The 13,751-nt window shown below is 48.3% G+C and overlaps 1 protein-coding gene across 1 annotated transcript in view; it reads left to right on the top strand.

Moving 5' to 3' along the window:
- LOC119440444 (integral membrane protein GPR155-like) overlaps positions 1–13,369 on the top strand; it is a 154,691-nt gene extending 141,322 nt beyond the window's left edge. The window contains exons 13-16 of the mRNA XM_049662927.1: positions 1,160–1,255; positions 10,014–10,084; positions 10,648–10,791; positions 13,150–13,369. Of these exons, the coding sequence (XP_049518884.1) occupies positions 1,160–1,255; positions 10,014–10,084; positions 10,648–10,791; positions 13,150–13,348 (510 nt within the window). The 3' untranslated portion in view covers positions 13,349–13,369. The remainder of the gene's footprint in view (positions 1–1,159; positions 1,256–10,013; positions 10,085–10,647; positions 10,792–13,149) is intronic.
- Positions 13,370–13,751: the final 382 nt, after the last annotated feature.

Here is a 13,751-nt window from a genome sequence, read left to right on the forward strand (position 1 = left end):
ATTTCCAGTGCGCAGAAGAAGGGCGCTACCCCCCCCCCCCCCCCCCCCCCCCCCCCCCCCCGCACCGCTTTAAAACAGCTTGTGGGGATCGAGGTGCCTTCCCGCGCCTCGTCCCCCAGCTCGCGCGTGGCGCTTAGCTCGATCCCCGGGAACCGCCGCCGTAATGGCAACATGGCGGACATGGCGAGCGCGCCGGACTTACTTTCCCGCGCAAACCGTGCTTCTCCCCCCCGGGATTGGACTTGCCCCGCGAGACACGTCACCGGGACGCGCCCTGATTGGCCTCCCGCGCGGCGGCCCCCGGGCACCCTCTCCACCCGAGCTCTCGTCCGCTGAGCGCTTCCTCGCCGCGAGAGAGGCTCACAGGCTCGCAACGAGGTGGTTACATGAGACCTTTGCTCTCGCGACTCCTCGTTATCGCGCTTGGCGGACCGCTACCCGGTTAGCCCTAGCGCAGCGGGCGCGCGTACTCGATCGGTCTTGCGGCGAGCCTTGGCCCGTAAGCACCGTGACTGTAGCACTGAGCTGTACCTTGGGTGAATAAACCCGTGTTTGTTGGCGATCTGACTCCGGAGCCTTCTCTGCGCCGTGTCGGAGAGTCGACGAACCCTGCCGTAGCGCCTTTGTGCGTTGCGGAGTGGAGGAGCGTCGTGCCCTTTCCTGACCGTCGCTCGTAGGGTAAGCCTTGTGCAAACCCATCTCCACAAGCTATACGCGAGACCTTTCTCGCTGAACAATATCGTGCGACCATGGTGTCGCCCAATGCAGCTGCAGAAGGCCACAATAGTGCTGTTGCAAGTCCTCAAGGAAACTGGACAGAGCGACCGTCAATTAATCAAATCAACTTCCTTTTTTGTCGTGCTTTTTAAGCCCGGAGCAAATCGAGACAAAGTTTTTTTCGACAATTGTACCAAACAATAGTTTATTAATGTATCATTAATAATTTTTCGTATATTTCTTCATGGCGTACGTGCACATGTGCTGTTTTAAATGAGATGCAGGTGTACCAGCCAATGACGTGACGTAATTCATAACTTATACGTTACGTTTGAGTATCTATGTATGTAACGTTCCAGAGATTCCTGGAAAGCTTAGAAATTGCCGTAGTCGTGTTTTAATGCTCTCCACTTGTTTTTTTTTTTTCGTTCTTTTCTTACAGGGGATATTTGTGAGCTACGGGAGGATCTTTCTTGGAGTCCCGTACGGTGTTTTCAGAACTCTCCAACTAATTGATGCAACGCTTAGTTTCGGCCAGGTAAGCAGCATGTCAACATTCGGCGACTAGTCTGGTTGAGAAATTGCGGTCGTATATTAGTCCATCTGAATCTCAACGCTCAAAACGCAATCAGAGCAGATCGAGTATTGCGAAAACTAGCGCTAAGCTGTATGTTGCCTCATGCCTCTCCGCGATCTTCAAATCTCCAAGATCATTAACTCGAGATAAATAGTTCCATCCTCGCTTCGGAAGGTTTATTGGAAGTCAGTAATTAGCTAGACGATACCAAATAAAAGAAAATTGAGAAACTCAAAACTCTTCAAAAAAAAAAAAACGCGAATAAATAAAAAAAAAAAACCAAAAGAATGAAAAAAAAATCGTAATTTCTTCCATTTTGTCATTTATGCCTGTCAGTTCTGCTAGTTCACTTGAAATATTTGCATTCAGCTTCAACGAAAACAGAAGGTCACGCAAAAGAAAAGCACAGCATTTACCTGCGCTTAAATGACAGTGTCCAAGCAGTCAAAAAAAAAAAAAAGGATTCACTAATCAACTTCTGAATTATTCACGTTAGGGCACACGTTGCAATTGTGAAATTGGAGCTGATAAAGAGTGAAGTCATCAGTGCTTATGAAATATCCCTAAGCGAACACCGCTTTCTAAATGTATGACTCCGAAATAAAAAAAAAAAAAAAACATTGGCATTCTAGTTAAGTTTCCTAAAAAAAAGAACGCAAAGCAATCGATATTGCCCTTGCGGAAAATGCCACGAGAATGGTCTGTGTACTCTCCTGGTATTGAAGAACGCCACTTGGGCTGAGACTTAGGCTGAGACCAAAATCTGCTCTCCTCAACGCCCAGTTTTATTGAAAACCAATTATAGACTTTCAGGTTGGCTAGTTAGAGCGGGCACGATAGAGCTAAGCCAAACGCACTTTGATGCTAGGATGACTCATTTCTATTTTGCGCCCGTAATGACTACGAAGCTTTAAGGACACTGTACTGACACTCTCGCTAATGAGTTCACCTTAGTTGAGGTTTAAACGCTTTTGCATGCATAATTTGCGGTTAGAGCAAGAGAGACGTCAGATCTGTGTATCGACGCGTAGGGTAATGAGGAATTCGCCGAATTCAGTGCAATGCTATTGTGAAGTGTCTTTAGTGTGGAACTGATTCTGGTTTGAGCAACCGAAAATCCGTCTAATGTAAGTCACGACACAGTGCGCCGAGTTGTACGAGTGTCAATATGTTTGCACCAGTAGTGTGGACATGACGTCCCAGATCATGCAAATGCTATGCATAGCCCCCGAGATCGGATTGCACGCGCCACCCGATCTTTGAGGGCTATGCATAGACCATAAAGTGGAGCTAGTGTGAAGCCACATGTAGGCCTCCTGAATAGCCAGATGTACAAAGATTAGACGGTAGACGTATACTACGATGTCAGCGCTATGGGATTTATTATAGTAAGAGCTGTAGGAAACTCTACAACGTAGATGCGTGGACACAGATTACAGATTTAAAGTTGTTCGCGCTTTCCATCAGCCAATGGTAAGATACTCTGAACACGCATGCGCAGTAGGGTGCAGTGGTGCTTGGTATAGCCGAATTTCTACAGCAGTCAGTGGCACTCGCGCTCGTTTGACAACGCAAGCACGAGAAATGAACTTCTCGCACATACCACAGAATCAGAATACTCAGACGTTAACGTAGTCGGGTGGCCGTGTTTGTATGTGTGGCAGGAAAACCTTTACATCTTCGAAAGTTAATTAACGCAAGACGCTCAGCAGTTTGGGAACAGAGCGGCCGACTAAAGATTGGAAATCAAGCGAATGGAACCTTACAAACTCGCTAAAACTCTCGGACCCAGTCCTCCCAACAGGTCTACAAAAACCTTTCGAATAGTGGCTATGATTGGAAACATAGCTAATATGTAAAATTATTGAAGAAACGGGGGCAGAACTAAAGCTAGTTTTCCATTTGCACAAAAGAGAATAAGCTACAGACATTCTGAAATATATTAAACCTGTTTTTTTTGTGGGACTATAGCAATGGTCGAATTATATCTTGCTGTACTACACGAAATGTACCGTTTTACAATAGCGCAACTTCGCTTGTATTTATCGCCGGGAGCTTCTATATCAACCAGTCTTGAAGCGTGTGCTGCAGCAGCCGCCTGATCTTTCTTAGACGTCGAGTGCACTGCGACTATTTTTTAAGATTATGGGTGTGCGAATATTCGGAAAGTTCGAATACTATCGAATATAATATTTTTAATATTCTTATTCGATTCGAAAGACAGATATTCGAAAATATTCGAATATTCAGTTGGATATGAATAATCGAATCAAATTAAATATATTGCTGGTTGTGCGTAAGCAAACACGGTTCTTAGCATTTGTTTCTATCTAATCTAAGAATATTGTGGCGATCTTGTGCTGAATTTTGTGATGATTTCATGTTGCTAGCGAAATTTCTCCTGTAAAGCACACTTAGCCACAAAACTTGCAACAACTATGCGGGAAAGCCAGCTTCTCAGTAGCAAGGGGCACGCGTTGTCGGACAGCGAAGGTTCGCTTTTTATTATGTTTTTTTTTTTTTACAGCGGAATTGTTAAGGGCTAGTTCACCCAAGATCGTGTCCGCGTGTAGAAAAAAAACTATCATAATCAGCATTGGCTCGAGCGTCGTCGTCTTCTACCACTGCTGGCTCATTGGCACCCCTCGGTTTGCGCTCGTGATGTTGAATGCCGTGCTTGGCACGGCATCCAACGACACGTACAACAACAACAAAACGACGCGTAGAACAACAATGTTGGCTCCATGTGCGTGGCGGTTTCCCGCCAGTTGTGCCTTAGCACAGGTGTCAAAACGGTGATGGATGACCCACTGTTATACCCCTCGCCACCGCCGATGCCTCTTTCACAAGTGTCGCGATATTCGGCGGTGGCAGGTCCCACCAATCGTAGTGCCTCTGTCTCGTGACGATAGAGTTCGCGCCAGCGCTGTTATCAGCAGTTGCCCTTTGGACTCGCTATGGGACGGACGCTTGTTTAACCACATCTTCCAGGATCCTGATGATGCCGTGCAGTGTGTCGCGGCTATGAACGCTGTGGCTCCTACGCTATTCTATGACGATGGGGCGGACGTGGCACAGCAAACACACTACTTGGCCATCGCGCCGGGCGCAAACAAGACGCCGGTGTCCTTGCTCTTTGACGAACTTGCCGAAGACGCTCTATATACTCGTAGTCAATAATGATAATATTGTGAGCTCTATTTGTGCATATCGTCGTCGTCATCTGGACATACGACTCGTCATCTTGTGTGAGCGCTATTTGTGCATATCGTCGTTGTCATTTGTACATACGACTTATCACCTTTTCGCTCGTGTGGTGCTTCGGCTCGGTCTCGGCCGCTGCCCGGAAATAAAGGCATCGCATCCGTCGACGTCTTACAATGTAGTATACTATGGTGGGTCTGCTATAGTGAATATTGCTAGAGTGAATTTATATATAAATTCACTCTAGCAATATTCACTACAGCAGACCCACTATAGTCACAGCTTCGCTGGCTTCCATCTTCACAGTAGTGGAAGGGCTCTGAATTTTAACAGCGGATCTGTTTAAGCTTTTTGTTGCGCCGCGTAGCATAGACCCGAAATGTGGGCCGATCATGGAGGTAGTGCAGAAAGGGTCCAAGTGCATTGGCACATACTCCTGTGAACTAGCGAAGCTGTTTAAGCTCGAGAATGGTCCGTCGAGTGTACGCCGCAAAGCCTCCGCCTGGCGATGACGTCACCATGCGTCGCCTAGCAACGCTTCACCCTAGCTACGCCTACCACGCCGAGCCTCGCCACAGTTGCGTGAGCCGTGCGTCATCGCGCGCACCGCATCGCTTCGCCTTATCTTTGCCGAGCCTTATCTTCACCGCACCGTGCGGAGTGTTTGCCGCGGCTGCGCAGAAGCGGAGCTAAGCCGTGACGTCACTGCGCCGACCCACGGGATATATAGCTCCGCGTCGCCGCCACGGCAACACGAAAGCGCCGCCATCTCTACGCCGAGCACATCGCTGCGATAGGGCGGCCGAAAAAGAGCGTCACTCCAAAAGAAGAGGAAGCGCGGCGCGAAAGCCGCCGCGCCGTGACTCGAGAGAGCGTGAGACGATTTCGGTCTCATCCCGAGTATCGCGCCGCCGAAGCGGTGGCGAAACTTGGGCGATTCGCAGAAGATCTGCAGTTACGCGCCCGTGAAACCGAGCAAAAGCGTTTGAGCGTCCAGATACTTCAATGACCGATGTTCGTTGCTCCTCGGGCTGTCGATGATTCCGGGGTGATCTTGCGAAAACGTGGCCGAGTCTCGAAGCATAACCTCGCAAAAACTTGGCCGAACCGAGATAAAGAATTAATTAAAGTATGGGGTTTTACGTGCCAAAACCACGATCTGATTATGAGGCACACCGTAGTGGGGGACTCCGGAAATTTGGACCACCTGGGGTTCTTTAACGTGCACCTAAATCTAAGTACACGGGTGTTTTCGCATTTCGCCCCCATCGAAATGCGGCCGCCGTGGCCGGGATTCGATCCCGCGACCTCGTGCTCGGCAGCCCAACACCATAGCCACTGAGCAACCACGGCGGGTAAAACCGAGATAAAGCTAGGTGGGGTCGCCAACTTCGCTGTTTGCCCAGTCTTCACACCACTAATGTGAAGCTGCCCTTATTTTTTATTTTTGCAGCGCCACCCCAATTCTGAGCTTATTGCTTGACAGCAAGTGCGATGAATGGCGACTGGCACAGGGTCAAATGCCTCCGAGGTTAAGCTATTTGGTGAGGTTTAATAAGGCACAGGCTGGCGAGGACTGCTAGCGGGAATTACTAAATTTTCCAAGTTGACATGGGCATAAAACACAATGATTTAGTATAACGGCTCACTAGTCTAGTTTTCTAACACTGACAATGTAATTGCAATCTTTCAACATGACAAATTAACCCAACTTGCTAATAAATGCATGTGCATATCATTATTTGTATTCGATTCGTATTCGAATATTTTCGTATTCTTACACCTCTACTTAAGATGAAATACTCATATGGTACGCACTGTAAACACTGCAGAGCCAATTCTTCCAATAAACAGGCCTTATGGGAGTGCCCCGCCACCTCCACTTCAAAGAACAAATTATCTTCAATGTTACCACCGAATAATCGTCCCTGCAGCGTAGTTAATTGGGCCACTCCCCCACTAACGTTTTAAAGAAGTATTGTAGCCGCTTTTGGTGCAGCACGTCCAAAATGTACTGCTGAGTCCACCAAATAGATACAAACTGGGGCCTTAGTTCCGGTGGAACTAATAAATGCTACTTGTTCTCCCTCTTCCTTCTAGAATATTACGGGGATGGTAAGAGAGAGAGAAAGGGAAGAGAGGAAAGGCAGGGAGGTCAACCAGACGAACGTCCGGTTTGCTACCCTACACTGGGGGTAAGGGAAAGGGGGAATAAAAAGAGGAAGAGAATGAGCATTGTGTGTGCAGCGAATCACCATGACACCAAAGTCAAGTGCCAAAGCTGGTGATGTACGGGGATGGTAAATGCTTCTATACACTCAACCCCACTCTTCTTCAATATCTTCATACACTACTGGAGCTCTCACTCAACGAATCCACTGGAATGACGATGAAGTGACGTGAAGCAGGGTGTGAACTGACGATTATGACCTCGATCCGCTTTTTTTTTTACCTGAAAGTGTACAGAGGTAAATAGCGGGTTTGCGACATCTGAAGAACCAGTACGTGCTAAAAACTATCACATATGTTTGGTGACCAAAAGGAAGCTGAAAAAGAAGGTTGTTTCTTGTGTAACGCTGAAAGAAGGAACCACTATATTTAGAGAAAAGACTACCGGGCTGGCTTCGCAGATTAGAAGAACGGATGTAGAGAGAGGGAAACGAGCATGCTTTGAGGCTAAAACAACCACAAACACCCCAAATGTAAGTGGCTCACGGCGAAAACAAGAAAGCGGAACAAGAAAACAAAAATAATATTCTATTCTCATATTATTTTACTGTTCTAAACTATTTTCAGCAATATTGACTTCAAATCCGTTCCAGCTAACTCTTAATTTCACAATTTTCAGTTACTATTTTCGTTGCAGTTTATTATCCTCAAAATATTTATTATCTTTAACCCTCGCAGCACCCGATTAATGGCCGATGCCCCGCCGTGTGTTGCGTCGTTTCATTGAGGAACAACCAACCAGCCATCCTGTCTGGTGCGCTTGCAGAGGGAGCCTTCGTAAGAACAATGACAAAGTTTTCACTAGCTGAGGTATAAAAGACCTTGTCAAGCGCGACGGTGGTTTCGGTTCTTGGGACGTTAAATGCGCGATCTATTAGCTTTCATTTCGCAACAACAATATTCTCGAAAAAAAAAAAACAGCGCGAAGAAAATGTTTCCAAACTTTGCTCAATCATAACTGACGCCTTTTCTGACGAGATAAAAAATCACAGCATATCCATGGGGTGAATGATGACGAGTGGGCGAAGCTCCGGAGGGAATCATCGGATCTCCCGCTTAAGGGGACGCTAGCACAAACGCGTTAGAGACGTGCAGTACTCTCTAGTAAGGGGGAGCGGCCACAGCGTCTTACGCAGCCATTTACACATGCCGGAACGTGCACCGCGTTTGCCGACGCCATCACATGACTGCTGAGAGAGTATACCCCCCGTATTCATAAACGCTCCTCGACTTGAACTTGACTTGCCACCGCCTTGGGCAGCGCGTTTGAAACGCGTTGAATGTAAGGCGGAGAGGCCACAGCGTCTTACACCAGCTTCTTACACGGGCCGTAACGCGCTAGCACAAACGCGTTAGAAACGCGCTAGAAACGCGGCCTTTCGTTAATGTTGGGTATTTATTGCCATCGTGGTGCTTGTGTCTATGTGTGCTTCGTGGCGTAGTGGGCTAACGCCGCGCGCCCGGAAGCGAGGGGTCCCTGGTTCGATTCCACGCTACGGACACAACTTCGGAATTTTTTTTCTCATTTTTCTCAGACTGGTTACACACTACTACTACGACGAGGGACGAACGGGTGCCGCTTTAAGGAGCTTCGCCCCTAAAAAAAAATGTCATGGGAGGGTGACCGGTTGTAATCTTGCTGAGCCGAAAACCCCGTAAGAACAAGCGCTGAACAACAGGCGAGCGCTCTCATAACGCAACGTCACCCACTACCGCTATCAGTTGCAAAAGCAATGCGTAACTTTCTGCGCCAAAAGAGCCCATGTAACTCGCCGTGTCCCCAACATGTGGCAGTTACGGCAGGTAATACGGAGAAAGCGAGAGTCAAGGGTTCCCAATTTCGCCGGCACGAACTAAAACCAGGGACCGAGACGATCGGAAGGAACCAGGAGCTGTTGTCAGGCACGAACGTCTGATTTTGACCATTAAACCGTAAACTGATGACCCGTGCGCGTCTTCGTTGCTTCTATTACACGCTCTAAAATTAACTATAGCTGGCGTTTGTGCAATGGCAGGAAATTTGCGCCGCCCCGGCTGCGCCGAAAAGGCTTGTACATGCTTGCTAGTATAGTCTGCTAGCTAGAAGACGAAGATGACAAGCAAAATTGAAAGAACTAAATTAAAATGATTGTGTTTTAAATTTATGTTCGTGCTTAAAGCTGTCGCCAGCGACGTTGCGCTGTCTCGTTCCATCTTGCTAAGAACAAGATCGGGTACTCCGCGAGCAAACTTTCAGCATGCGTGGGAGGATGAGAGGTGCATTTTCTTGCGGTTTGACAGATTATGGGCAAATAACAGTGCATAAGCGCACTGAAAATAAATGTGTATAAGCGCACGGGTGTGGGTTGATGGCCGAGGAAGGAGGGAGTGGGGGATGAAGGAGTGAGGTAGAGATGACACAACAGCGTTGCTACCGGCTCCCGACTGCGTTTCTAAACATTCCTTACGCGTGTGGCTCGCTCGTCGGTGAAGGTTCTGCGTTTCCGTTGCTCCTGGTTACACTGCAGAAACAAGTGACAGTCTTATAGCCGCCAGACCATGGCGTACCATGCCCCGCGGCGCACAGCTGCCTTTGCTGCTGCTTCTATACTGCCACACTCTGCACTGCGCAAAAGCCACGTGCTCGAGTGACCGTCAAAAATCGGACGGCCCCGTCTCGTTCACTTTGTTCGCATTCTGGAAAAGCGCAACTCATTTCGGCAGTGATGGCGAGCCTGGGCGGCTGCTTTGAGTCTGCCCCTCTTATGATTCGCTTTATTTCCCTTTGCTTCTCTTCGTTCACGTGGGCTTACCGTCTTTTTTCTTGTTTTTTTTTTCTTTCACCCAACAAGAGGAACGGCACTGCATTTCGATCCACGCATGGTCAGATCCTCAATTGCGAAGAACGAACGGTCCCAGCAGCGCTAATCCACGCGAAGCGGCTTCAGCAGCAGCAACAATAAATCCTGGCGCGTTCTGTTTCTCCAGCCCGGCTTCACCCCCCTTTTCTCCACCTATCTTCCCTCACTTCATCCTCTTGCCTTAGCCTTCTCGACGAAGAGCATTTCGCTCGCGTACTTTTATGTTTTCCATGCAGACCCTGCCACCCCCTCCAACCCCTCCACCCCCTCCACCCCCCCTCCCCCTTTCCCATGTTTTGCGTGTGTATTGCGCGATATATTTGACGCACGTACACCACTGTTTGGCACATTTCTCTTCTCTTTGTGTTTTTCACTTCCATGCGAAACGATTCGATCGTCTTTCATGCTGCTGCTGGATGTAACTCACTAATCGCTACACGTTTCAGGGGATGCTTGTCTTTCTGGCGTGCGGACTGGAAGGAAAGCTGCTTAGTGAGGCGAAAGCACGGGTCCTGCTGTAAGCTAACACCGCTTTTCATCGCTTTTATTCGCTTTTCTTGCGTCGCATATCGTACTTTCGGAAGCTATTACTTGCATGGCTTGGACTCTTGTTTTTCGTTGCGATTTCAATTCGGAGTGGCTTTCCGTCTGTCTTTTTGTTCGTTTTATCGTATCCATCGGGCTCGCAGTCGCCAAAATAAGTGGTGCTGTGTGTCGTAAGACAGACGCTAAGCCAGAAAAAAAAAGAAATGGAAGAAGATGAAAGAAAGGATCAGCGAGTGCAAGTTTTTGCCAGGTGCAACACACACAGCCTTGCTTCCAACTTAGGATTTCGTTCCGATGCTCGAAGCGAATCATGTAGGCTGCAGGAAAGAAGATCTTAGCCCTTGTGAAGGCCCCTCGCGGCCTTCATCGTAGCTCTTTATTTTAGCGACTATAGCTTCTTTATGCTTGCGGAAGCTGCGCTCTTGTGTCCAGCTTCTGTTCTTGAAGACTTCGTGCCCGCTCTGTTTTTTTTCTTTTTTCGATGTTTTTTTTCCGAGACCGTGCCTCTACAGACTGACGATGACAATGTTTCAGGTTACTGCGAATCGCGGGTAAACGGACGCATCTCAAGGAGCGGACCGTCTCTGCTGGATTACGGAACACGAACGAAATAGCCTGCCGCCAGTTCAACGTCTACCATCGACGTGCCTTCGAGGAGTTCTTGGACGAGACCGAAGCGTGAGTTGGCTGGCTTCCTGTTTCATACTCGCGTTGCGAACAAAGCGATGGACACACACAACACTTTCTAGTCGTCCCAGCGCCATTTTCACGAGAGCATCGATGTTAACGTGCGACGAAACCCTAGCCACCGAGGTGTGAAAAAATGTATAGATATTTTGCCGCACGTTCAGGAACTCCAAAGGGCGAATTCACAAAGCATTTGGTCTGTGAAACACTGTTTTACATTCGTTTTCTTCTTGTCCCCCAGCTATGTAGATGTTTCGAGTGGGCGCCGTTCACAACTGAGAGAAAGGGTCTTCCGCACTTTGTTTCTTACACGTCTAATGACGTCAATTGTCTCTTTGTGATTGGTAAGTAGTTCGGAGTAACTTTCAACTAATTGCCAAACGCAACTGCAATAGTACTGGTGTACAGCCCGAAACCACTTCATCACGCTTGACTGGCTGAAACCTAATCACCAATCTGTCCTTGTTTCCCACCAACGCGCCGACCCATACTTCCGAACTATTCTCGACCGCATGCAAGGTTATGCTTCACCTCCGAATCCCCGACTCCGTCGACAACTTAAACAATTCAAGCTTCACGATGGGGCTTTGCATCGCTATATTTATCACGTCGATGGCAACAAATGGGTACTCATCATACCACGTTCTCTGCAACGTGAGGTGCTTGCAGCCTTTCATGATGATCCGATGGCAGGTCATTCTCGGATACCAGAGGACATGCGACAGAATACGAAGTCGGTGCTCTTGACCTGGCCTCTCTTCTGCCGTAGCCAGGTACATCGCATCATGCGTTCTTTGTCAACGCCGCTAACGACCTAGGACTCCTCCTTCTGGTGTTTTGCAACCTTTTCCTTGTCCCGCTTCGCCTTTCGAGGTCGTCGGAATAGACTTGTATGTTCCTCTTCCCAAGACTTTTGTTACGGTCGTAGACCATCTGACACGCTACGCCAAGACAGCCTGTATACAATCTGGGAGTGCCGCTGAAATCGCTGATTTTTTCTGCGCAACATTCTCTTACGTCACGGAGCTCCACGCGTTCTCCTCAGCAACCGCGGCAAAGCCTTTCATCTCGTATCTTCTTACTGAAGTTCTGCGAGCTTCAAACACCGTTCACAAGACCACTTCGAGTTACCACCCGCAGACCAATGGCTTGACAGAGTTTTCATCGTACTCTATCGGATATAATTGCAATGTACATCAGCCCCGACCACACCAACTGGGATGCAATCGTGCCGTTTGTCACATTTGCTTACAATACGGCTGTACAACACACCACCGGTTTTTCTCCATTTTTCCTCGTCTATGGTCGCTCACCTAGTTTCGTTCTGGATGTCTCGTTCCTTCCGGCTCCTGTGTCCTCAGCAACGCCCTTCCCAGAACAATTTTTGTATCGCCTCAAAGACTGCCGTCATCTAGCCCGCATTAACACCGACATCGCTCAGGATGTTCGGAAGCATCACTACGACTCGACTCACCGTGTTGTCACTCTTTCCCCTGGTGAGCAAGTTCTTCTATGGACTCCTGTTCGGGTTCCCGGTTTGTGCGAAAAATTCGCCAGTCGTTTTTTTTGGAACCTACATGGTCATTGAGCAGACATCTTCGGTTAATTACCGCATCTCGCCCTTAGAATTTCTTCCGACCACCGTTGCCGTGGTACAGAAATTGTGCATGTATCGTGCTTAAAACCGTACACTCGCCGCGTTTCATCATAATGCCGCGCGACCAGGCGGCCGCGCCCACCACGGGAGGGAACTAGTGTGAGCGCGACCAATGACTGACTCTTCTTCATCTCTACATATCATCACTTGTACAACTTCCTAATTTGTATTTACCAGCATCAACCGCACAGCTTGTTCTTCTTCGTTGTGGCTCGAGGTGGGCTGGAATAAACAGTTCCGTATAATATATATAAACTGATACTAGATCATGTGACGCCAGTGTGCATCAGCGCAGTCGATAGAGGTTTGAAGCAGTGGCCACCATCTTCTTCTTCTTTCTGGCGTTTTGCGTGCCAAAACCAGTTCTGATTATGAGACACGCCGTAGTGGAGGGCTCTGGATTAATTTTGACCACCTGGGGTTCTTTAAGGTGCACTACAACGCAAGCACACGGGCGTTTTTGCATTTCGCCTCCATCGAAATGCGGCCGCCGCGCGGTGGACACCAGAGTGAGGGAATGTTAAGAAAGCATGGCTTTAAAAACTGTCTGTTAATTCATCTTCGATACTGTGGTCCGCCTGACTGGCTGGTATAGAGCTGTGCGATGCATTGGTTTCTTCTCGCTGCCGTGGTTCAAGTTTCTTTCTTGTGCGAAAAATTAACCAGTGCGATTCATCTCTTCCATTACGCAGTGGTGTTCCAGTGTCTCTGGCTCGAGCCGGCTTCCACGGACACCGGCTTGTTGACTGGCTAATGGATGCGGGCCTTGTTAGGAGCCGCGATGAAGGCGTAGTCTACGGAAGACGCCTGCTGGAAGGAGGCCTTTTAGTGCACATGGAGCGTTCTATGCACTTCTACGACGGGCCGTACGACTATGTCTTCGTGTTTTAAAGCTTCAGCGTATATCGAAGGACACTGCGCAAGAATTTTTGCGAATAAAGAATTCCCTTTTTCGTTATTCTAGCAGAAGTGCATTAATTGGTGTCTTGCCGTGAAAAGTAGTGCAATAACCTGTGCGAAGGCTAAGCTGTTTGTTTGAAAGTTATTGGAGGGGGGAGCGCTATGGGGGGCGGGAGGGGGGGGGGGTTGTCTGCATGCTGGCTGGTTGGCTTGTTGGTCTGCAGTTCGATTAAATCAGGAAATTAGAAAGCGCAGATTCTTTATTCATGCTTAAATAAAAGCCAGCGCAGATAAGTCTGACATTCCTGTGTAAAAAAACAAAAAGAATATGCGACAATTGCGATACTCCCTAGTGCGAAATTGGGGCTCAGCTGTATTCGCACCGAGATTACGG

This window comes from Dermacentor silvarum, chromosome 2, assembly GCF_013339745.2.
Source record: "Dermacentor silvarum isolate Dsil-2018 chromosome 2, BIME_Dsil_1.4, whole genome shotgun sequence".
Lineage (NCBI taxonomy): Eukaryota > Metazoa > Arthropoda > Arachnida > Ixodida > Ixodidae > Dermacentor > Dermacentor silvarum.